General features: G+C 36.6%; 1 protein-coding gene across 1 annotated transcript; it reads left to right on the top strand.

The window, feature by feature from the left end:
* Window positions 1–26,624, top strand: LOC129657382 (glutamate receptor ionotropic, delta-2-like). The gene is made up of 4 exons (XM_055587560.1): window positions 1–58; window positions 1,910–2,194; window positions 22,159–22,364; window positions 26,505–26,624. The coding sequence occupies exons 1-4, from the start codon at window positions 1–3 to the stop codon at window positions 26,622–26,624; spliced, it is 669 nt and encodes a 222-aa protein (XP_055443535.1).

Here is a 26,624-nt window from a genome sequence, read left to right on the forward strand (position 1 = left end):
ATGGTATGTCTTTGTCTAGAATTTGTTGGCTCTTGGGTGGAACTTGGTTTCAGTATAGGTATGGAGGCTTTTGGGTGAGCTCTTGTCTATTAATGTTCCCTACAATCAAGAGTTCTCTGATGTTCTCAAGTTTTGGAGTTAAGCCTCCTGCCTCTGGCTTTCAGTCTCATTCTTACAGTAGCCTCAAGACTTTTCCATCCATACACCACAAATGACAAAACATCTAGGTTAATGGTGAAACAGTTCTCCTCAGCAAGGGACACCCAGAGAGGTTCACAGAGTTACATGGAGAAGAGAAGAGGGAGGAGAGAGATAGAGGTGACCAGGAGGAGAAGAGGGGGAGTCAAAAGAGGAGAGACTGATCTAGCCAGTAATCAGTTCCCTGAGTGTTCTCCACAGTCTGGAACACCCAGAGAGAGTCACAGAGTTAAGTAGAGAAGAGAAGGGGGAGGGAGGAGATTGAGGTGACCTGGTGGAGAAAAAGGAGGGTCAAAAGGGGAGAGGGCAATCAAGCCAGTAATCACACCCCTCCTTTTGAAGAGAATGGGCTGCCTTTCTGGGTGCCTGGTGTCCTCCACCAGCATTCAGTTGTTTTGTGGAAGTTACCCAGCATTCAAATGAGCTCTTGATGAATTTGTGGGAGAGAAAGTGGTCTTCCCATCCTATTCCTCTGCCATCTTGGGACCACCCCCCAAATGGCCAGTTTATTTCATGGAGGTATTTATCATCTAACTTTTCCTTTGAATTTTTCAAGAATTGTGTAAAAAATTAAAGTTTGAATCCTGAGAATGTTATATCTAGAATGCATAAGATCTAGAATAAATACTTGAACAATTATGATGTCTTACCTTCTCCAGTGGAATTAATTTTTCCCAATTCTTTCTATATTTACTTTTGGTTTTTAAATTCTTGACTTCAAAAATTGGCATTCTTGAAATATCACTTCTGAACTCTTTTTTTCTACATATGCTATGTCTTTATGTTTATTTATAATTTATATTTGTTCTCATTTTAAATATGTTTTGAAGTAAGAGTATATGCATTCACACAGTAGTTAAATGAAGCTAAAACAGATCATAAACCATGTAGTAGAAATTAGAAAATTTTCAGCTAGAAACCAGAATGAAATATCTGAAGTGCATTATTTTGTTTGACTATGACTTTTCTGTAAACAGGAAAAAAACAAAAACATTTTCATTTCCCAAGTTTAATATGAAAGCCGAGTGTCATCAAAGTTTTAGGTATCGGAATGACTCTCTTCTCTGTGACCAGAAGTGCCTTCCTCAAACTCTTCATCTCCCCCTTCATTTATTTACCAGTTTGCATATTATCTCATTTTGTAAAACCTTGTGTTACATATTCAATAAATAATTACCTTTTCTTTGAATTATACATTGATAATTATATACTGTCACTTGGAGAAGGAAATGGCAAACCACTCCAGTTATGTTGCCTAGAAAATCCCATGGAGAGAGGAGCCTGGAGGGATACAGTCCATGGGATTTCAAGAGTAGGACACGACTTAGTGACCAAACCACATAGCTGTCACTAATTGGATGCCTATCACATGAGAGGCAAATATCAGACACTGAATTATCTCTGACCTTCACAATAATCCTGAAGGATTCCTGGTTAAATGTCTTCTTTATAGACGATTAAACTGAAAAGAAGAGTAGCTAAGAAATTTATATGAAGTAAGATAGCTGTTAATAATTAGGATAGGATTCTTGATCTGAATCCCAATAGCAGTTTATAATTGAAAGATATCCACATGTAGAATATTCTTTTAAAAATATATATATTTCCATAGTTGTATAATAACTGTGTAACCTTTATTTACTATTCTTTGTAAAAGAGAAAACTTATGAAACCTATATTGACATTTGAATATTACTGTACTTTCTTACAGCCTGTGAACTTATGAATCAAGGCATCTTGGCCCTGGTCAGCTCCATTGGCTGCACATCAGCGGGATCCCTCCAGTCTTTGGCAGATGCCATGCATATCCCCCACCTCTTCATTCAGCGCTCCACAGCTGGGACCCCAAGGAGTGGCTGTGGACTCACCCGGAGCAACAGGAATGATGACTACACTCTCTCTGTTCGGCCACCTGTCTACTTAAATGACGTTATCCTGAGAGTGGTCACGGAATATGCCTGGCAGAAGTTCATTATATTCTATGACAGCGAGTATGGTAAGTGTTTGTTACTTGCATGAGTTTTGTAAGCTGGTATTTATATGGCAGTTAATTTTGTTAAATCTTGAAAAACTTGAAGAAGTTATTATTATTTGTGGTTTTTGTGTCCTGTCATGTTCTTACAAATCAGGCAACAATGATAAAAAGTTTGTTAAGACCTCAGGTTCAATCTTTTGCATATATTTTGATCTTTCGAATAATAGGAAGTTATTGAAAACAATGCTGTATTTTTTCCTCTTTCAAAAGCATTTATACCTAAATATAATAATAAAAGAATAATTTTGGACAGATCCTAGAACACTTAAAAATATTACGTATTTCTGTTTTTCAGTTAAAAAATAATCTGAAGTATTTTTCTTATGCTCTTGTATAGGCTTTAGAATCTACTTAGTACTTAACACTTTGAGGGTCATTGAAATTATAATGCCTTTTATTTATCCTAGCATATTTTCTCCAATGTGAACTCTCACAAAAATACTGATTAGTATAAAGATACTTAATTTATTTAACTTTCCAAGGTAAAACACAAGGCATTTTACTTATATTATTTTACTGTATCTTAAGAAGATACTTTGTCTCAATATTTTTACTTGTGCTACATTAACCAAAGTAAGCAAAAATAGGGCTTCCCAGGTGTAAAGAACTTTCCTGTTAATGCAAGAGACTTAAGAGACTCAGGTTTGATCCCTGAGTCAGGAAGATCCCCTGGAGGAGGGCATAGCAAGCCACTCCAGTATTCTTGCCTGGAGAATCCCAGAGGAGCCTGGCAGGCTACCATCCATAGCATCACAAAGAGTCAGACACGATTGAAATAGCTTCACACATTTAATATTAAATAATGAAATAATGTTATTTTTGTTTAAACACTTTTTTCCCAAATTAAAATCTACCTGTTTTCTATCTGACTAATCCCAGAGATTTTCAAATATAGTTTCTCTCTTATTTTTGTCATTAGGAAGAGAGGAAAGAGAGTAGAGATTGCTATGTTCAAATGAGAGGAAATAGATTTTGATAAGGGATATATATTGTAAAACATGTGCTTCCTTAGAAATCTGCCTTAAGAAAGAGACAGAAAAAAAAAAATTCCTGTCAGTGTGGATGGGCCTGGTTTTTACATTTTTATTTTAAAATGTTAAGATTTATGATCTAAAGTGCAACTTATTTTCATTGCAAATGAAAAAGTATTTCAAAATGAAAGTTTTCTTACCCTAATCTGCTCAGCATTTTGAACATAGAGAACAGTTACACAAGAGTGGCCAGAAAGTGACATCAATAGAACCAAGCACAAACAGGTTGGCAGAAAGCTGGAAAGCAGCAAATAAGAGCTCCTGTGGACTCCTAGGGAGGGAAAGCAAGTGGCAGCTACATTAGCCCTAAATATTCCAAGGTCACATGGGGTTTGGGCAGCTGAGTTCCATTAAACTTGATGGGTAGACTTCAGCCAAAAGTCTGTGAGACTCTCTAAAAGCACAGTCCTTTGTCCCCAGGACGGAAATCCTTATTTTGTTGCTTAATTCATATTACTTAGGGGTCACAGAATGAAGACCAAGAGACTAAAATGAATAAAGTAAACAAAAAGGAAATAAAAATAATTGGCTCATCAGTAAAAGTAAGGATGGAACACAAATCTGATAGTCACTAGTAGAATTACTTAGTGAACATAGTAAACTCTAGCTCTACTGTCAACATACTGAGTACCCCTTTGTCAATTTTTTCTAGTCAGATTATCTATGGACATATAACGACAAATGGTTATCATGACCTCTACTCAAACATAATTTGAAATAATGAATTTTTTAATTCTAAATCTTTATTTAAAAGGAGAAAACACTGCTTAGTTAGTCCTATCAAAATAGTATGTAAAATAAAGAACAGAAAAATAACTTTTGATGATGTTTCTACAAATTAAAATGAGAATTTTACTTTATGATTACAAACATCCATGAGAAAAGAAAATTCCTTGTTATCTTATTCCCAAGTCCTACATGAATTACACTTAGGGAATTCTTATAAAAGAAGACATTTTGATTACTGATAAGTAATTTTTTAAATGTACTAAATTCATGGTCACACACTCCTTTCCATACATTTGAATTTCCCCATTCTCTTTTCTTTTGCTTTCCTTTGAATAAATAAGATGCTTATAATCATAGTATTTGTATCCTCTGTTAGAAGCAGTGTTTGTTTTAGGAATAATGAAAACATTTTCCTTTACTCTGATGATAAACTTTATTTTAACTTATTTAATTTAATAATTCATGAAAAAATATCCTGATTGTACTTTACAATCATTTCCAGGAATACTTTTCTTCAATCAAAGAAAATTTTCCTTTGATACTTACAATAAATCTTGCTAGTAAAGAACGAGGCTAGAATCCAAAATAAACATCAAGCTATCCAAATATCTTGTATCTTGAAGAGGGCTACATGTATTTACATATACATTCATCATAGTCCTCATTTTAAGTTCAAACATTAGAATTATACTTGACTTTTATCTTGGTTATCAGGAGTTACTTTCATTAAGGAATGGATTAAGTATCATCCATGGATGGAATCAGGCAACCTGCTGAAGCCAAATGTTATTGAAGATGTTTTTTGCTTAGAAAAATATACTTAAAGAAAAAGATTAGACTTCTTATCCAGTTTATTAGAGGAACACTTTTTTCAAATGCACTTAATTATGATTATGAGCTTAAATTATGATTTAAGTTGGCTTAAAGCTCAACATTCAGAAAACTAGGATCAGATGGCATCTGGTCCCATCACTTCATAGCAAATAGATGGGCAAACACTGGAAACAGTGACAGACTTTATTTTGGGGGACTTCAAAATTACTGCAGATGGTGACTGTAGCCATGAAATTAAAAGATACTTACTCCTTGGAAGGAAAGTTATGGCCAACCTAGACAGCATATTAAAAAGCAGAGACATTACTTTGCCAACACAGGTCCATCTAGTCAAGGCTATGGTTTTTTCAGTAGTCATGTACAGGTGTGAGAGTTGGTCTATAAAGAAAGCTGAGTGCCGAAGAATTGATACTTTTGCACTGTGGTGTTGGAGAAGACTCTTGAGAGTCCCTTGGACTGCAAGGAGATCCAACCAGTCAATCCTAAAGGAAATCAGTCCTGAATATTCATTGGAAAGACTGATGCTGAAGCTGAAACTCCAATCCTTTGGCCACCTGATACAAAGAACTGACTCATTGGAAAAGACCCTGATTCTGGGAAAGACTGAAGGTGGGAGGAGAAGGGGACGACAGAGGATGAGATGGTTGGATGGCATCACAGACCCAATGGACATGAGTTTGAGTAAACTCCAGAAGTTGGTGATTCAACAGGGTGGTCTGGCGTGTTGCATTCCATGGGGTCACAAAGAGTCAGACATGACTTAGTGAATGAACTGAACTGAACTTATGAGTATGAGCCCAGTGTAACAGTACACTATAAATTTCTTAACAGAGAAAATTCAAATCTTTGACTAAGTAAATGGATGATGACCCGGGTTTGATTCCTGGGTTGGGAAGATCCAGTATTATTGGGCTTCCCTTGTCTCAGCTGGTAAAGAACCTGCTTGCATTGCAGGAGTCCTGGTTTGAAACCTGAGTTGGGAAGATTCCCTGGAGAAGAGAAAGGCTACCCACTCCAGTATTCTGGCCTGGAGAATTCCATGGACTGTATAGTCGATGGGCTCACAAAGAGTTGGACATGACTGAGCAACTTAAAAAAAAAAAAAAAAAAGGATGGAAAGAGAAATAAAAATGTGAAAGTTTATTTGAATGAATTGACTCAAGATATTTTTGTAAATACTTGGAAAGAAATGTTGAACTTTTAAAAATGTGTCATTCAAGAAATATTCCTTGTTCCCTTGTTTAGTGAAAATATAAAACATCACATTCACATTAAAAATTTTACAGAATTTAGTCTTAACCTTTAAGAAACATAATTAAAATATAAAATATTTATAATAGTCTCTTAATAGAGAAAATAGTAAGTTGTGTCATAAATGATATAAACTGAGTGCTAATGGTCTGCAATGAAGAAAGTGTTTAATTTAGGCAGCAGTGATCAAAGAAGGCTTCATGGGTAGACTTTGATCTTGATTATTGCCTCTCAGAATCCTACCTAACTTTCACAGTGTTTGAGAGACAGCAACTCCAACAGACAGTGTGAACAAATCTTATAGAAATAAAAATATTAAAAATAGTATCTCTGAGCATTTTTATTGGCCAGGCACTAGAATAAATATTTTGCATTGTATCACTGAATTTTCTCAGTAGCTTTATGAAGTAGATTATAGTATTTTAAAAATTGGAAAACAGAAACAACTGATGGGTAACTTGTTTATGAAATATACCTAAGAAGCATCAATACTGAGTTTAAAGTCTGACCAGAGCATGTACTCCTAACCATGAATGAGTACGAAGAGATTGCAGTGAACTATCACACCAGAATATAGCAAGGGGATAATCTATCTATAGAGAACATTTATTGATATCCAGGCTCTGTTCTAAATGCTTTATGTGTTCATTTAATTCTCACAGCAGATCTATGAGGTAGATGATGATGATGATGATGATGATGATGGTAATGATATTACAGATGAAAAAAGCTGAGGTAGTAAGAAGTCAGGTGACTTAAAACTAAGTCCCAAAAGCCTGAATTCAAGCACTGATAGTGTCTCTGCTGCTTTCAACTACTGGACTCTCTTGATGCTATAGAAATAATAAGATTAATTTCTGACACAAATTTCTTAAGCATTTACAAATGAAAATGTGTAGAATCTTTTTCATTAAAGAGATACAGTAAGTGACTTTAAGCCTGCTGACCTTTAGCATACTAATACCATTCAAGAAAAAATACTGCATATCAGTTCAGGAGGTTTGTTTATCATTGTAAATTTGCAAACAGGACAGTCATTGAGTCAAAGTAGGCTGACTTCTCAACAGAAATAGCTGCTTGCCTATATAATAACTGTTCTCCTCCTTAGGCCAAATTTGCTTGAGCGCGTAATACTTCCAGTTGAAAAACTGCAGTCCGCAGATTGCTTACAGCTGGGGCTGTAATGTGATACAGTCAAGAACTGTGAAGGATCTGAGATTTTCGCCCTGCGTGCGTGCGTGCGTGCGTGCTCAATTGCTTCTGCCCTGTCTGACTCTTTGCGATCCTACAGACTGTAGTCCACAAGACTCCTCAGTTCATGGGATTCTCCAGGCAAGAAAACTGGAGTGGGATGCCATCCCTTCTCCAGAGGATCTTCCCAACTCAGGGATCAGACCCCTCATCTCCTACATAATAGGTGAATATTTTACCACTGAGCCACTGGAGAAGCCCTGAGATTTTACCCTACTTGCAAGTTAAATAAGTTAGCCTTCCTCAATTATAGGTATGCTGGCAGAAAACACTAAGCTCCTCAATTAGAGGGAGAGGACTTTAATACTTGGGGCACAGCAAGCAACATGAGCTTTATCTTAATTAAAGCTTTCTGTTCATATTAGACACCGTTAAGAAAATAATTAGGCAAACTGTAAACTGGGGAGTAAACTTCAATACATATACCTGAAAAACTTATGCAAATACATAGACTATATAAAGGGCTTAGAGAACTAAACAAACAAAACTACAAAGCAAAAATATGAGACCAACACAGATATAACAACCGAAAGTGTGCAAAAGTTTGTTCAAAGAATTCATATAAGAAGATATATAAATGGCCAATAAACACAAGAAGTGCTGAACATTTTTAGTCCACAGGTATATGCCAATTAAAAAAAGATACTAATCAGTACCCACTAGACTGACTGAAGGCCATTACTACACATGGGAAAGAATGTGGCAAACTGAAACCCGCTACAGAGAGTTGGATGTAAAAATATACGGGCACTTATGGAACCGTTTGGCAATTCATTACAAATTTAAATATTCATCCACCACGTGACTTACCCATGTCACTTCCAGGTATTTACCAAGATAAATGTGAATGTATATCTTTGCAAAATCGTATATAAAAATCCTTATATTAGCATTATTCATGAAGTCCAAACCTGGAAACAACTTAAATGTCCATAATTTTGAAAATGGTTCAAGGAATTGTGGAATGTTCCTACAATGGAATACTATTCAGCAATAAGAAGAAATGAACCACTGAAATATTCAACAATAAAAATTTGAGTGAAATAAGCCTGAAAGAAAAGAAGTATATGCTATAGTATTCCATTTATGTGAATTCTGGTAACATACAAAACTAATCTTGGTGATCCAGTCAGAAAGTGGTTGCATCTCTGGGCCAGGAGTGGACTGTCTGGAAAAGGACACATGATAACCTTCTGTGGTACCAGAGATATTCAATTTTTTGTTTCGAGTGCAACACAATAAATCTTTGAACTATACATGTAAGTTCTATTTATTTATTGTAAGTAGATTATAAAAATTAGAAGCCATAACAACCTATTAGATATCTGAAAACTAAAAAAAAGGAAAAAAATAGATTTACTTATAATTTCAAATGAAGTATCAGAATTAAATTGTGATCACTTATTGATCATGGTATCAGAGACAAAGGGTTAGAATTGAGTGTAGTGGACACCTGGAACCCAGATTTGATAATAGACCAGAATGACTGGAAGAACTTCTTACTTGTCATACCACCTCAGGTCCATCATTGACACCTGGAATCAGAATTTTTGCAAGGTGGGCACTAAATGTTAACACCTCTCCTGATGTTTCTGATGCAGCCAGTTTTGTTCCTAGATGAGGCACCTGGAAGCAAGAAACTTTAGTAAATATCTTCTTCAATATCTTTGATTGGTAGCATTGTTTCCCTGCCAGAATCCTCCAAGCAAGAGAGAACTCACTGTATTCTCAAGGATACTATCTTATAAATGGATACTGGACATTTCTAATTGGCAGAAACCTTTTATTTTTATAATACTTAAAATATACTGGACAAAATGATTCATTTTCTGGAATAATATAAAATAAGTAATCCTTTTGCTTGTAATCATTTATCAATAAGTAAAGAATTGATTACATCCCATGAACCCACTCAGTCTTCTACTGCCTAAGTACCAAGAACAGTTTACTATTTTCAACCTGATAATGTATGCTTCTTAGATAGTCCACCTTTCTAATAAATGCCTTTATCCTTATCTATTTTATTTTTTCAATATTTCTGTATTTGGCTGATATATATATATATATATATATATATATATATATGTATGTATATACTGATTACACAATATGCCACACGCTATCTTATTGCCTTGGAGAAGTGAGACCTTTACTGCTTTTTAGCCAAACAAAAAACACTTGTGTTTTCACATAACTTCTGCCTTTTAAATTTTTACATTAAATCTTTATCATAAGTACTCATTATATTGCCCTCCCCTTCCAATCTTGCATCATTTTCACTTTACTTATCATGCTATTTATGCTTTCAGCCAAATCTCTGAGAGAGCGTTTGATCAAGAAGGTATAATATAATACCTAGGAAGACTCATTAGAAGCAATGGTAATAGTCCAGGCAGGCTCACTGTCAGAGAGGTCTAAGCAAGAAATTAGTTGAATGTACCAGAGCCAACAGCTAGATTCCAGAATCCAGGAGTCTTGGAACTGACAGTATACAGAAGCCAGAAAGTTATAGAAGTGAGTGATCTTTAAAATAGAATAAAAGCATATAGATTGCTTTAATGAGAGGTTTCTGTTTTAAAGATATTGAAATAAAAGTTGAATTTCAGGCATGGATGGGCTGAATAGAACTGATTTTCAAGAGTGACATAAGCAGCAAAGTTGATGTGCATTTCATCTAAAGAACTATTTGGGTTATTTAATTTCCTTTGCCTAAAAAATATTGGTCCCACACTTAATATTAGAATGAACCTACTTGTAGATTTATTATCTGGGTTTAATTGTGGAGCTTGGAGGGGTAATATGATGATAGGGATATAAGCGGCTTGTAAAAGTGATGACACACAAGCATGAACTAACCGAAGGTAGTGATATTTGCCCTCTTACTACAGCCTCAACTCTATTTTGATCCATGCATTTGTTTCATTCTCAAGCCAGACAGTTGTCATTGGTAACTCCAAGTATATTCTTAGAGATTATTACATTAAAAAAGGCCTCTTCCCTTCTTTGTCCATATATTAATACCATGCATAGGGCTATTTATCCTCCTATAAAGTCTCAAGCTGTGTTTGGGTCTTGTGCTTATTCTCAAACCAAATAATTTGTTCTGGGGTATGCGGGCTCTCAGTCAGCAATCTGAGTTACATGATGACCCTCTAGGTGAAGGGTAGGTGTATGTGGACACATGTGCTTCCCTTGTCAGCTTGAAAAAAATAATAAATATGAATTAGATTATTTCAGTTTGATTAATTAAATTTTTAAATCTAATATCATCAAGTTGTAATTTAGATGTTTATAATTAATAAATAATTGTCTTTATAATTCACCACTTAAAATTGCTTTTAAAGTACAATCTTCTTGGGTTCAGTTTCCTTGTTTGTGTTGGTTTTGATCGACTTAGACTTATTTTATGTTCTTAGCTTTTCTGACATTTTCCTGACTGTTTCAGGAGAGTCTTTTTCGTTTTACAATAAGACTTTTGTCTGTATGTAAATGTATACTATAATTTGTTAAACTAAGTATTTCTGAAAATCAGAGACCAAAATGTATATAACAGGTTTTGATAAAAAATATTTTAGCTTCAAAAATAGTAAGTGAAAACATATTTCTCTTTATATGCAGAAATATTTACTTTTTGACATCCATATGCATAAAAACAAAGAAATAATTCAACTTTAAGGATTAATGAACATATTATTTATGGATTCTTGCCTTCTGCAAATAGTATTTAATGATTCCCAAATTAAGGGTCAGTATGTAGTTAAATGACCTGAGGTACTTAAGTACTACCCTCCAGTATATCATCCTTGCTTTAAAAGTTAAATTGTCATATGGTAGAACTCTTTGAAATGAACTTTGGGATGCTATCAGAATGAATGCATTCCTAGGAATCACAGTATTGATCCCATTCAGTCTTGATGTAGGCTTAATCAAGTCCCATAAAATGGACACATTCCTCTTAATTTACTGCAAATGTTTATAATTACCCTGAGGGTGTTTTCAAATGTCTGATGACTATAATATTATTAACTCTCTCTCTAGACAGTCTTAAAGTAGTTTATTACTCATTTGGCTACTTTCCAGCTTTCAGTTCTCTCATTTACTTCAATGCACATCAGTAAGTATATAATTAATTCAAGCATCTTAATGAACTATTTAGTTTGCATTTGTATATATTATGTCAGGTACATAAAAATAACATATTCTACTGTTTTGGATTTGTACATCAATAAAATGTCATGAAAATATTGATTCAGCGTAAAATGACATTTAACCTAAAAAATTATGATCTAATGTTAAAATCTTCTTATCAAACAGAAGTTTTTATCAAACTGACAAGTTCTTATCAAACTGATAAGTTTTTATCAAACAGAAAAATCTCAGATCAGATCAGTCACTCAGTCGTGTCCGACTCTTTGCGACCCCATGAATCGCAGCACGCCAGGCCTCCCTGTCCATCACCAACTCCCGGAGTTCACTCAGACTCACGCCCATCAAGTCAGCGATGCCATCCAGCCATCTCATCCTCTGTTGTCCCCTTCTCCTCCTGCCCCCAATCCCTCCCAGCATCAAAGTCTTTTCCAATGAGTCAACTCTTCGCATGAGGTGGCCAAAGTACTGGAGTTTCAGCTTTAGCATCATTCCTTCCAAAGAAACCCGAGGGCTGATCTCCTTCAGAATGGACTGGTTGGATCTCCTTGCAGTCCAAGGGACTCTCAAGAGTCCTCTCCAACACCACAGTTCAAAAGCATCAATTCTTCGGCGCTCAGCGTTCTTCACAGTCCAACTCTCACATCCACACGTGACCACAGGAAAAACCATAGCCTTGACTAGACGAACTTGTTGGCAAAGTACTGTCTCTGCTTTTGAATATGCTATCTAGGTAGGTCATAACTTTCCTTCCAAGGAGTAAGCATCTTTTAATTTCATGGCTCCAGTCACCATCTGCAGTGATTTTGGAGCCCATAAAAATAAAGTCTGACACTGTTTCCCCATCTATTTCCCATGAAGTGATGGGACTGGATGCCATGATCTTCGTTTTCTGAATGTTGAGCTTTAAGCCAAGTTTTTCACTCTCCACTTTCACTTTCATCAAGAGACTTTTTAGTTCCTCTTCACTTTCTGCCATAAGGGTGGTGTCACCTGCATATCTGAGGTTATTGACATTTCTCCCGGCAATCTTGATTCCAGCTTGTGTTTCTTCCAGTCCAGCGTTTCTCATGATGTACTCTGCATATAAGTTAAATAAACAGGGTGACAATATACAGCCTTGACATACTCCTTTTCCTATTTGGAACCAGTCTGTTGTTCCATGTCCAGTTCTAACTATTGCTTCCTGACCTGCATACAAATATCTCAAGAGGCAGATCAGGTGGTCTGGTATTCCCATCTCTTTCAGAATTTTCCACAGTTTATTGTCATCCACACAGTCAAAGGCTTTGGCATAGTCAATAAAGCAGAAATAGATGTTTTTAAAGCAGAAATAGATGTTTTTCTGGAACTCTCTTGCTTTTTCCATGATCCAACGGATATTGGTAATTTGATCTCTGGTTCCTCTGCCTTTTCTAAAACCAGCTTAAACATCAGGAAATTCACAGTTCACATATTGCTGAAGCCTGGCTTGGAGAATTTTGAGCATTGCTTTACTAGCGTGTGAGATGAGTGCAATTGTGCGGTAGTTTGAGCATTCTTTGGCATTGCCTTTCTTAGGGATTGGAATGAAAACTGACCTTTTCCAGTCCTGTGGCCACTGCTGAGTTTTCCAAATTTGCTGGCATATTGAATGCAGCACTTTCACAGCATCATCCTTCAGGATTTGGAATAGCTCAACTGGAATTCTGTCACCTCCACTAGCTTTGCTCGTAGTGATGCTTTCTAAGGCCCACTTGACTTCACATTCCAGGATGTCTGGCTCTAGGTCAGTGATCACACCATCATGATTATCTGGGTCGTGAAGATCTTTTTTGTACAGTTCTGTGTATTCTTGCCATCTCTTCTCAATATCTTCTGCTTCTGTTAGGTCCATACCATTTCTGTCCTTTATCGAGCCCATCTTTGCATGAAATGTTCCTTTGGTATCTCTGATTTTCTTGAAGAGATCCCTAGTCTTTCCCATTCTGTTGTTTCCTCTACTTTTTTGCATTGATCGCTGAAGAAGGCTTTCTTATCTCTTCTTGCTATTCTTTGGAACTCTGCCTTCAGATGTTTATATCTTTCCTTCTCCTTTGCTTTTCGCTTTTCTTCTTTTCACAGCTATTTGTAAGGCCTCCCCAGACAGCTAATTTGTGTTTTTGCATTTATTTCCTATGGGGATGGTCTTGATCCCTGTCTCTTGTACAATGTCACGAACCTCATTCCATAGTTCATTAGACACTCTACCTATCAGGTTTAGTCCCTTAAATCTATTTCTCACTTCCACTGTATAATCATAAGGGATTTGATTTAGGTCATACCTGAATGGTCTAGTGGTTTTCCCTACTTTCTTCAATTTAAGTCTGAATTTGGCAATAAGGAGTTCATGGTCAGCTCCTGGTCTTGTTTTTGGTGACTGTATAGAGCTTCTCCATCTTTGGCTGCAAAGAATATAATCAATCTGATTTCGGTGTTGACCTTCTGGTGATGTCCATGTATAGAGTCTTCTCTTGTGTTGTTGGAAGAGGGTGTTTGTTATGACCAGTGCATTTTCTTGGCAAAACTCTATGAGTCTTTGCCCTGCTTCACTCCGTATTCCAAGGCCAAATTTGCCTGTTACTCCAGGTGTTTCTTGACTTCTTAATTTTGCATTCCAGTCCCCTATAATGAAAAGGACATCTTTTTTGGGTGTTAGTTCTAAAAGGTCTTGTAGGTCTTCATAGAACCATTCAACTTCAGCTTCTTCAGCGTTACTGGTTGGGGCATAGACTTGGATTACTGTGATATTGAATGGTTTGCCTTGGAAATGAACAGAGATCATTCTGTCATTTTTGAGATTGCATCCAAGAACTGCATTTCGGACTCTTTTGTTGGCCATGATGGCTGCTCCATTTCTTCTGAGGGATTCCTGCCCGCAGTAGTAGATATGATGGTCATCTGAGTTAAATTCACCCATTCCAGTCCTTTTGAGTTTGCTGATTCCTAGAATGTCGACATTCACTCTTGCCATCTGTTTGACCACTTCCAATTTGCCTTGATTCATGGACCTGACATTCCAGGTTCCTATGCAATATTGCTCTTTATAACATCAGATCTTGCTTCTATCACCAGTCACATCCAGAGCTGGGTATTCTTTTTGCTTTGGCTCCATCCCTTCATTCTTTCTGGAGTTATTTCTCCACTGATCTCCAGTAGCATATTGGGCACCTACTGACCTGGGGAGTTTCTCTTTCAGTATCCTATCATTTTGCCTTTTCATACTGTTCATGGGGTTCTCAAGGCAAGAATACTGAAGTGGTTTGCCAGTCCCTTCTCCAGTGGACCACATTCTGTCAGATCTGTCTACCATGACCCGCCCATCTTGGGTTGCCCCACGGGCATGGCTTAGTTTCATTGAGTTAGACAAGGCTGTGGTCCTAGTGTGATTCTATTGACTAGTTTTCTGTGTTATGGTTTCAGTGTGTCTGCCTTCTGATGCCCTCTTGTAACATCTACCGTCTTACTTGGGTTTCTCTTACCTTGGGCATGGGGTATCTCGTCATGGCTGCTCCAGCAAAGCGCAGCCACTGCTCCTTACCTTGCAAAATCTCAGTGGGTCACTATTGCTTAACTATGTCACTCTATAATCTCATAAAGCACACTATTATCTTTATTTTTTAAATATAGTACAAGTGACAGGAAATACTCAATGATTTAAATTATTTTGAAGTAAGGGTTGATTAAAAGCCTTTTTCCCCCCCTGAGGAAACAAGGCAGTTACAGATTAATCTGGCTATTTATTCTTTGGGAAATTCCATTCAGCTTAATGATGTATTTCACGTGTCCAGTAGTATGATGTATTTCTTTTTATCTAAAAAAAAAAAACAAACTTATAAGAATCTAAATATTAATTTTAAAGCTTAGCATTCCATCATAATTTCAAAACACCAAGCTTGGCTGAATGAAGTTCTGAAGTCTCCTGCCCAGTGAAGTCTTCAGTGCATGAAGTGATTAAAAATGATTAAATGCACCTAATCTGCTCAAATGAGGGAGAAAGATGGATAGAGGAAAAGAAAAATCAGACATACAAAGCCTCAGTGAAAAATCTTTTCTTCTACCAAATTCTGTATTTTAAAAGAATTATTTGAATACAATGATAAGGCTAAGACTTACTGTTTGATATGTTCCAGAGAATATCACTAAATTTAAGTTGCAACTACAGTTTTTAAAATGAATAGTATTGTATGATTTTTCTATCTGTGAAAGGGTCTATGTTATCATCAGCTATGTAAAGAGCAAACGTATAGAGGGCAGGGATTGTCTTACTCATCATTCCCTCCCAGGTACCTCTCACAGTGCTTGGCACATATTAAGCAGAGACTAGATTCCAAAAGAGATTTCTTTGGTGCTGACTACTGGTTTAGGATGAACAGTAAGATATATATCTGGTTTGTGAGTCAGTTTAGAAATGTATTTATACATTAGATTCTGTTATCCCCTGGGATTTTTCTACCCTAATCTACTTAATTATAAGCCATGTTTAGAGAGAAATTAAGTTTAATCTTACACTAATGATTATAATAAAGCTATCATTCTGCACAATTTAATAAAACAAATCATTGTACTTCAATCAGTCACTACCTCCTAGAGAGTTATTGTGGGAAGTTGGTCTAACTAGGCAACAGTTATCACAGAAATTGCTAGACTATCAAATTCTAAAGGTATTACCTAAATTAACTTTTAGTCCTTATTATGATTTTTTGTTTATTTTCCATTTTTCTGTAGGAAAGGACAGCAGAAGAAAATCATGAACAAGGGGGATTTTTGACTGGGTTAATATAATCTTGATAATGAAAATGTATCTTGCATAGAAATTTGCAGTTTACAAACTGCTTTAATATTGCATGTGTGCTAAGTGGCTTCAGTTGTATCCGACTCTTTGCAACCCTATGGACTGTAGCTTGCCAGGCTCTTCTGTCCAAGGGATTCTCCAAGCAAGAATACTGGAGCGTGTTGCCATGCCCTTCTCCAGAGGATCTTCCCAACCCAGGGATGGAACCTGCGTCTCTTATGTCTCCTGCATTGGCAGGCGTGTTCTTCACCACTAGCGCCACCTGGGAATCCCTGCTTTAATATTTCACACACTTTATTTCCTTTTATTAGAGTAACTCAATAATTGAGTGTTATAATTTTCTTTTTTGTACCAATAAGGTCTGGTTAGCTATTACTTTTCCTCAGCTTCCATTCCTTTGATTTTTACATTTCTCTAATTGGCATTGATCACATTAAAACAATTACTTGTCTAAATTGTTATTCCCTCCACTATACTGGATGTACCTCAAAAACAGGAACTATACCTTCACCTTCATTACCAAACTACCAGATATTTATCAGAAGACTGTGTATAGTCAGTACCCTTTCTCTTGCAAGTGACTGAAGCTCATTTCAAACTATATAAGAAAAAAGTGAAAAAAAAAAAGAATATTTTTTCAATTGAGTTATGCAGTTGGGAAGTCTAAGAAATAGCTGGCTTGCCTCTTTCACTTTCACTCATTGGCTACATTCTTCATTTCACACTAGACATGTTGGCTCTTGCAGTTCCTAAACTGCATCATTATAACTTGTGATACAAAAGAAGGACCATCTATTTTTCATTACTCATATCAAATTTCAATTCTTATTTAAATCCTGTGACTATCTGTGAGCTAATTAATTAGGCCAAAGACCATGGAGAGCTCATATTGTTAAAATCAAGATCTAAGGAAGGCTATGTTTCTTTCTAAAGGTTCTTGGGGAGAACCCCTTTTCTTGCCTTTTTTAGGGACCATCCACATTTATTCTTTCAAGATCCCCTTTCTTCATCTTCAAAGCCAGCAACATTCATCTCTGAACTTCCCAGAAGTCTCAGCTCATTCTTCAGTAGTCAGATCTACATCTGACTTTCTTTTTCTGCCTTCTTCCATTAACTCTAAGTCCTTAGAATTATACTGCTGCTGCTGCTAAGTCACTTCAGTCATGTCCGACTCTGTGCGACCCCAGAGACGGCAGCCCACCAGGCTCCCCTGGCCCTGGGATTCTCCAGGCAAGAACACTGGAGTGGGTTTCCATTTCCTTCTCCAGAGCATGAAAGTGAAAAGTGAAAGTGAAGTCACTCAGTCGTGTCTGACTCTTGGTGACCCCATGGACTGCAGCCTACCAGGCTCCTCCATCCATGGGATTTTCCAGGCAAGAGTACTGGAGTGGGGTGCCATTGAATTATACTAGTCCCACTGAAGTAATAGGAGATGACTCCCTATCGTAAGGTCAGGTGTTGACAAACCTCAATGTCATCTAAAGCATTAATTCCTCTGTTATATAACCTAACCTATTCATAGATTCCAGGGATTAGGACTTGGGTATCTTTGGGAGGTCATATTCCATCTCCTTTATCTTCACTGTTGTTCAATCACTCAGTGGTGACCGATTCTTTGTGACCCAGTGGACTGTAGCACACCAGGCCTCCCTGTCCTCCACTATCTCCCAGAGTTTGCTCAAATTCATGTCCATTGAGTCAGTGATGTTATCTAACCATCTCATCCTCTGCTGCCCCCTTCTCCATTTGCATTCAATCTTTCCCAGGATCAGAGGTTTTCCAGTGAGTCAGTTCTTCACATCAAGTGGCCAAAGTATTGAAGCTTCAGCTTCAGCATCAGTCCTTCCAATGAATATTCAGCACTGATTTCCTTTAGGATTGATTCATTTGATGTCTTTGCCATCCTAGGGATTCTCAAGTCTTCTCTGGTCTACTGGAGAAGGATGACAACCCACTCCAGCATTCTTCCCATAAGAATCCCATGAACAGTATGAAACTTTCCTTTATAGAGTCCAAGAGAAAAGTCTTTTTTTGTCCTAATCTTATGCTTAGTGACTTACTTCATGAGCCTCACCACTTGCTATTATATAATTATCTGATCAATAGAATGAATAATCACAAGGAACAACTGAAACTACTGTTTAAATTTTTGTTATCAACGAATAACATCTAGTAACACCCACAGGCCTAAAAGCTTTATGAGGTCAGATATCACCATTTATCTTTTTAATTTCTGTAAACTGAAGCACTTTACTCACTTTTTGCCAACTAACAGTAATACAGATGGTGTAGCTGAATAATAATGATGGTTGATCGTATTCACAAATTGACAAAGCCAAAGGCACACTCTGTTTTTTTAATGACTTTTCCACATTGCATTTAATAGCGTGATTCAGATTCTTCTCACATCAGACTTACAATTGCTATATATCATGAGTGTTTGGTGTTATTTTCAATTAACCCAAACTATTATTATTTAACTTCTACATTCCAAGAGCCTAAAACATTACACTTGCCATTTTGGGTAGCTAGCCATCTAAATTTTAGGCAATTCTATCCTATTGGTGGGTGATCCCTTAACAAGCAATTGGGAACTATTATTAAAAATAATAGCACCTACCATGTTTTAGGCTTCCCTGATGGTTCAGTGGTAAAGAATCTGCCTGCAATGCGGGATACCTGGGTTTAATTCCTGGGTCAGGAAGATCCCCTGGAGAATGGGATGACTACCCATGCAGTATTTTTGCCTGGAGAATTCCATGAACAGAGGAGCCTTTGTGGGTTGCAAAGAGTTGAACAAGACTGAGTGACTAACACATGCACACCATATTTTAGACTTTACACTGGATTTCCCATGCAGACACACACACACACATATCACCACCCTCACTAATTAATCTTTCAAGACATTTATAAATATAAATATTTATTCATTTATAGATCAGAATTTTTTTTTTGAAAATTTTATAATCACTTATCTAGGCAGTGATAACTAGAATTACAGACTAAGAACACAGAGAAATAATAGAAATCTCTTATCACATCACTTTTCTGGCCAAATAACAATACACATATTACTAAATTTCTGGTCAAACATAAAAGATAAAAAAGTCATACTGTTTTAAATGAAGGGAAAGTCATTTACAAGCTGAATTGGAATCATGCTAAATCACTCTCAGACTGCTTTTCATTCTACACACATAGCCCATCATCTACTTAGATCCTCTACTTAAAACTTGTAAGAGATTAAAGCTGCATTTAAGATAAAGTCAAAACCTCTTTCTGGGTCTCACCAGGATCCACCTCATCTGACCTTTCTCCACACAGCTTCACCTAACTCTCCCCTCCTCCTTGCTCCCTGGGCTGCAGCTATGCAGGAATCCTTTAGGTACTTTAGACACCAGCTCTTCATTGCCTCGGGGCATCTTCCCAGGCTGTTGTCCTCTCATCTTTGTCTGCTTGCTTGAGCAGTGTCATCTCATCCTTTAGATCACAGTTTAAACACCACTGTTCCAAAGGAAACTTCCTTGAGTAGTCTAACTAAAACAGAGCCTCCTTCCCACCCTGTCAGCCTCTCCCAGCACACCTTGCTTCCTTCACAGCACTTAGTGTGAGTTGTATGTGCCAGTGTGTTTACTTGTCTGTTGCCTATCTCAATGTAGGGAAGGGTATTCACTGTTGAGTTCTGAACACACAGGATTGGTGACAATATTCAATAATTCTTTTGAAACAATTTTCGTTTTCTCAAAACCAAGAGTATAAGTGATCTGAAGCTTTATGCTCTGGTGTTTTCTGAACATCTCTATTCCAATGTATTTTTGGTTTTGTCTGTCATATTTATGTGCACAGTTAAGTGATTCAAACTGAAGAAATAAAAACTTACAATTCAAAATCGAGGATCTGCTCTGACACATATTTTAAAGGTATATTGGTTCTGAGTTGGGGCCCAGGCTTCTGCATTTTTAATAAGATTTTCAAGCGATTCCAATTCACAGCAGAGTTGAGGAGGCCTGCTTGAGTGTGAACATGTCCTGTTATGTGTCTACCTGTATCTGCTAAATTTCATCAGATCTAACCCTTTGTTTAATCCATGCTTGAAATCCTTACATCCTTAGGAACTTTCTGACCTGGATATTTAATGAATACATAATACCGTTATTATTCAAACTCTTTTATCTCTTGTTCTGCTCTAGATGAGGTCTTATTCTTTTAAGCTACTACAATGCTGACATCTGGGTTTATAATTTAATTAGGAATAAGGAATCTAGGGTAGAATTTACAAAGTTATCTATTCTGAAGAGTTTGAGAGTCATCAGATAACTGGACATATAATGTTCATAGTAATTGTTTTAAAATAAAGCTAATCATAAGAAGAAAGCAAATTTTTAAATTATTATTAGTTTTTAACCTGCAAATATAAATTTTGGTTATGAACAAATGTTAGTTTCCAAATCTGTGACTTTGTTTTCTTATTCTGTTGGCTTATTGCTTTCAATTGCTAATGTGTTGAAAAACATATGACCTTATTATTACTCTTAAGAGATAAATTTTACATGCATGCACAGTAAGGAGTTTTGAGATATTATAGTCCATTAATAATAAGCAACCTACAATCCCATTCACTTCTTATCTTTCACTAGTTTCACTTTTCACCTTTTATGTCATGGGCATATACAGAAAAATGTACAGTATTTTATAGTTAAAGCAAATGTACTATATTAAGATTATATTGTGCCAGGTACATCTTCCAATCATATTTATCAATGTATAGATCCCTTCTTCTATAAATAGTCAGTGTGGTACTAGGAAAAAATATTTGTGACATTTCAGGCACTTGTTGGTACTTAAGTATACATCAAAATACAAATTTATAAATATTTTATTTAGATTCCATTTTACCATCCTTATTTAGGTGTAAAATGAACACAATGCTTTATTTGATAATCTTTCAGAAATTCTCTTATTTGGGGATGAGTGTGGGAGCATTTTGTTAAAAATGCGTGTTTTACACACAAAGTATATTCCATGTACTCCTGGGGGTAGGGGGGAAGAATCTCTACCAAGTTGGCAGGATTTGAGCAAGGGAGATAGTGAAGTGTACAGTGAAAGGCGCTCAGTCTTGTCTGACTCTGCGACCCTATGGACAGTAGCCTGTCAGGCTCCTTTGTCCATGGGATTCTGCAGGCAAGAATATTGGACTGGGTTACCATTTCCTTCTCCAGGGGAACTTCCCAACTCAGGGACCAAACCTCCTTCTCCTGCTTTGCAGGCAGATTCTTTACTGTCTGAGACACCAGGGAAGCCCAAGGAGGTAGTAGTATTCATAAAACAAGCAAAAGTTTCGCTGTTCTATTTGTGACCTGAGATCCTTTGAAGATAACCTCTCAAAACCCTCTTTCAATTAAGATTGAAAATGTCAAGTTTACTGATATCATTGCCCATTTTAAGAAACAGTAGTAATTTTGATTCAGATTCATCAGCCATTAATAATATTCATGTTTTGCCTGAGGTTAGTATCACTCTTTTAATATGGAGGAAAAATAAAGAATGTAATTTCTTATCTCACATTTGCTTTAGGGAAGTAAGGATCTTCCCCAACCACCTCCCTTTATGTTGTTCTAACATTTTCCAGAGGTGAGATCATTTAGAAAGCTCAGTGGAGTGAAATTAATTTTAAACAATACATTTTTCATCTAAACACATTAAATTCTATTCAACCTTAACCGTATCTGAGAGTTCCATCAGCTACTCCATTAGTAGTTTAAACAGCCTACAATATTGAACAATAAACTATATTGATATAAGTGAAATAGCTTTTATCTCCCTTCCATGCTTTAATTCACACGTTGATGGGCTTTTGATGTTCCTAGATATCCGTGGAATCCAGGAGTTTCTGGACAAAGTGTCTCAGCAGGGGATGGATGTTGCACTTCAGAAGGTGGAAAACAACATCAATAAGATGATCACCACGCTCTTTGACACCATGAGAATAGAGGAATTGAATCGCTATCGAGACACTCTTAGGCGAGCGATCCTTGTTATGAATCCTGCCACAGCCAAATCCTTCATAACTGAGGTAAGTAAAAATTGTCATGGACTGGGAATAGGGTGTAAAAATTAAATGTTTCAGAATAGATCCTACAGAGGAGATGAAAATTAAGAGCAGTGTGAGGGAATTAACTACACAGCTCTCATTAGCACTAATTGAGGTAGCACAGTGAATTCCTTGTTCATCACATTTACCCCGTACTGTCCAGTTAATTGCTAAGAATGCTTTGTATTTATATGTATTTAGGCACCTATCCAGGATGACTTTAAGAATTCTTATGGGGATTTAAAAGTGCTGCTCACCTGAATGGATTTCACAAATTGCCTAATATTGATACTTAAATTTTTTATGCAAGTTAAAATTTTACTTCTGAGAAAAGATTTACTTGAGTTAAAGCTATTCTTGCCTAAACATGATTCCTACTATGAAAACATACAGCAGGTTCTTCTCCTCTATATTCAGAACTCTGTAGCAAGACAAATAATTGAAACTGTCTGAAACTCTGCAAAGTGATGACCATTGTGCGTTTTATGGTGCTGGATCGTCAAAATTTTAATTTTATCTGTACCTTTGGCTAGAAGCTCTGAAACTCTGTAAAAATACAGTTTAGACTATTCAATCTCTATATTCTAAACTCTTTGCTATTCCCTTAAAAAAGATTATTGTCAAGTAATTTTTGTGATCACATTTTTAACTATATATAGTGCTGAAATTAGTCATGATGTTACATACTTTCACATGGATTTTATTATTAGTTTTAAAATTTGGGGCAACTTTATTTCACTAATACAGTTTTCTTCACTTCTCCAATGTGTTTTCTTTAGCTCCCAAAGTACTGATGTAAAGCCTCCAAATTAAGAATGTGTTAGAAGTTCTTTGACACTCTATAATATAATTGGTATCAGAGAACTTGAAGCAGAATATAAATCACTAAGAAGAATAAAACTTGGAAAATATCTATAATACATTTTTGTTTTAATAGAAAACTTTGTTATTCAGTTTAAGATCAAATATAGAACTTTGACCTTTCTAGGTCTAGCAAGTAACTCAGAGAGTCTCATTGAACCACTAAATGTTTCCCCAATAGAAAGAGTATTTCCAATTTTACAAGAGTTTGTTCTTTCCTTTGAGAAACACAAAATCTGCTAGAAGGCTGAAGGCAAATATATAAGGGCATATAATATAAATTGGAATCTTAAAATTATAATAAATAAGGTTGAAGTATCTATGGTCACTTTTGGTTGGGAAGATCAGAGAAGGCTTCATTGAGAGGGCATGTTTGAACCAGACTCAGTGGCATAAGTACTAATTCACAAAAGAGAAATTGTAGCCAATACACAGGTACAAGACCATGTCAGTCACGTTCTGGTGGTGTGATGCCCGCAAATTACTTAATAGTTTTGAGCTTCCATTTTGTCATCAGTAAAATGGGAATATTATTGATTTCAACTTACTATATTTGTAATATAGATTAATGAGATATAATAAGCCTTAAAGGAGTGATTGGACAGCTGGCACCTAGCAGATGCTTAAGAAATGGTAACTTGTAGATCATATTTTTATAGGTGTACATATGTATCTAGTAGTATGTAGTACCTACCTGACACTTAGCAGGTGCTTTGGCCCCCTGTTCTTAACTCTGAAATTTGACACTTGTAATAATCTGCTGCTTCCATCTTTTTTCTCAAATACATAAATCTATGTTTGTGATTTTCCTGAGAGATATATCTCCCTTCCTCTACCCAAACACCATTTCTCCCCACTCACTTTGTCCTTCACAACTACTGATTTTATGTATAGTCTCTGTATATCCATAATCTCTAAACTATGGGCTGGGTTTAAGGTCTCAAGCCTTTATACTCTTCTCTGATCTATGTAGTGGTCCCTGCTTCTCCACTAGCTGTTCTTAAACACTTTGCACCTTGATTCTGCTCTCTCATGAGTTCCAGAAACATTTCCCACTTAGAGAATAGACTGACCCCTTAAGTCCTAGACACAGCTCATTTAAAAGGCAAGTAGCACCAAATTTAAAAGTTAAGTAGCATCAGAGATCTGGAGACACACAGAATAGTTACTCACTTAGAGTATTACTTATTTAGTGGAGGAGGCAAGCATGTAACTAAATAATAAAATGTGAAAGAAAAATACTATTATAGTGATGGGTAAGTGTTGCTCTGGAATTCCATAGGAGAACTCACTAAGTCTGCAGGGAGTTTGGCTGGGGTCAGGAGATGTTTCACAGAGAATTTTCTTTACCAGAGTGGTGCAAAATGAATAAGAATGTATTAGGCAGACAGTGACAGGCAAATGAAACTTCATTCTGTGTGTTTATGTGTTTGTGTGTGTGTGCACAGTCGTGTGTGTGAGAGAGAAAAGGACATACAATTGAGGGTTTTATAATGAAAAGCAAGAATCCTTTGGTCTACCTATTTCTCCATCCAGTTATACTTTTCAGAAATAATTACTTTTTTTAGACAAAACAATAATTCGTTCAGGTTTTTCTGTAAGATCTTTACAAAAAATATAGCATCTTTAAATACAAACGTGTGTGTGAGTGCTCAGTCACTTCAGTCTGTCCAACTTTCTGTGACCCTACAGATTGTAGCCTGCCAGGCTCCTCTGTCCATGGAATTCTCCAGGCAAGAATAGTAGAGTGGATTGCTATGCTCTCCTCGAGGGGATCCTCCCCACTCAGGGATCAAACCGGGTCTCCTGCATTGCAGGCAGATTCTTTACCACTGAGGCACTGGGAAAGCCCCAAATAAAAGCATTTATAAAACCAAAAAGGTTTGTAAAACCCAAATCCTGTATATCATCTAGTAGCAATGGGTCAATATTTACTAATTCAGTGTTCACAGAAATTTATAAAACATAACCTACTCCCATACTTCTCAGTTCCCCACTTCACTTCTGCCTGCCAATTGGCTTGGCATTTCCAGGCATCAGAATTGCTAGGACTTGGCAGGATAGACATCTGTTCAGTTGCTGCCCCTATGATGGTATCAAATCCTGGCTTCTCCCACCATGCTTCAGCAGATATCACTGCTTCGTCTGCTTTTCTTTTTTTAGTTGTTGTTGTTCAGTAGTTAAGTCATGTCCAACTCTTTGCAACCCCATGAACTACAATCTGCCACCCTTCCCTGTCCTTCAGTATCTCCAGGAGTTTGCTCAAACTCATGTCCATTGAGTCAGTGATGCCATCCAACAATTTCATCCTCTGTTGCCCTCTTATCCTTTTACCCTCCATCTTTTTCAGCATCAGGGTCTTTTCCAGTGAATCTGCTCTTCACATCAGGTGGCCGAAGTATTGGAGCTTCAGCTTCAGCATATGTCCTAACAATGAGTATTCTGTGTTGATTTCCTTTAGGATTGACTAGTTTAATCTCCTTGCTGTCTAAGGGACTCACAAGAGTCTTCACCAGCACCACAATTTGAAAGCATCAATTCTTCAGCGCTAAGCCTTCTTTATCGTCCAACACTCACATCCATACATGACTACTGGAAAACCATAGCTTTGACTATACAAACCTTTGTCAGCAAAGTAATGTCTCTGTTTTTTAATACACTGTTTAGCTTGTCATAGCTTTTCTTCCAAGGAGCAAGCGTTTTTTAATTTCATGGCTGCAGTCACTGTCCACAGTGATTTTGGAGCCCCCCAAAATAAACTCTGTCACTGTTTCCATTGTTTCCCCATCTATTTGCCGTGAAGTAATGGGACTGGACGCCATGATCTTAGTTTTTTGAATGTTGAGTTTTAAACCAGCTTTTTCACTCTTTCTCTTTCACCCTCATCAAAAGGTTTTTTATTTCCTCTTTGCTTTCTGATATTTCAGTAATTTATTTTAAAAAACACTTTTCAGATGCTTTCTGTCCCTTTTTCTCATAGTTATTTGTTTATATATCTATTCAATCCCTTATATTTTATTGGGGTTTTGGAAGATATCCCAATTGACTTTCTTCAGTTATAAATTCCAGAATGTTCCTTCAGAGTTTTGAAGATTATCAGAAGATACTTTAAAGAGCTGTTGTTATAGTTGATAGCATTTCTTAAACGTTTTAGATCTATAAAGTGCAACATGTAACATTTTGCCCAAATTCCAAATTTACAGTTGAGAAAATTAAAGACCTCCTTAGATGTAATCTGTTCTATTCTCCAACTTCCTCCAGCCACATTCAACATCTTTGCAGATAGTGCTGATAGTGGATGCTAGGAGACTTGCAGAGCTGGAAACTGGTAAAGTAACTTGTCAGCAGGTCAAAGGGGTACATGACTCTCAGGTCCTATGA

This window comes from Bubalus kerabau, chromosome 7, assembly GCF_029407905.1.
Source record: "Bubalus kerabau isolate K-KA32 ecotype Philippines breed swamp buffalo chromosome 7, PCC_UOA_SB_1v2, whole genome shotgun sequence".
Lineage (NCBI taxonomy): Eukaryota > Metazoa > Chordata > Mammalia > Artiodactyla > Bovidae > Bubalus > Bubalus kerabau.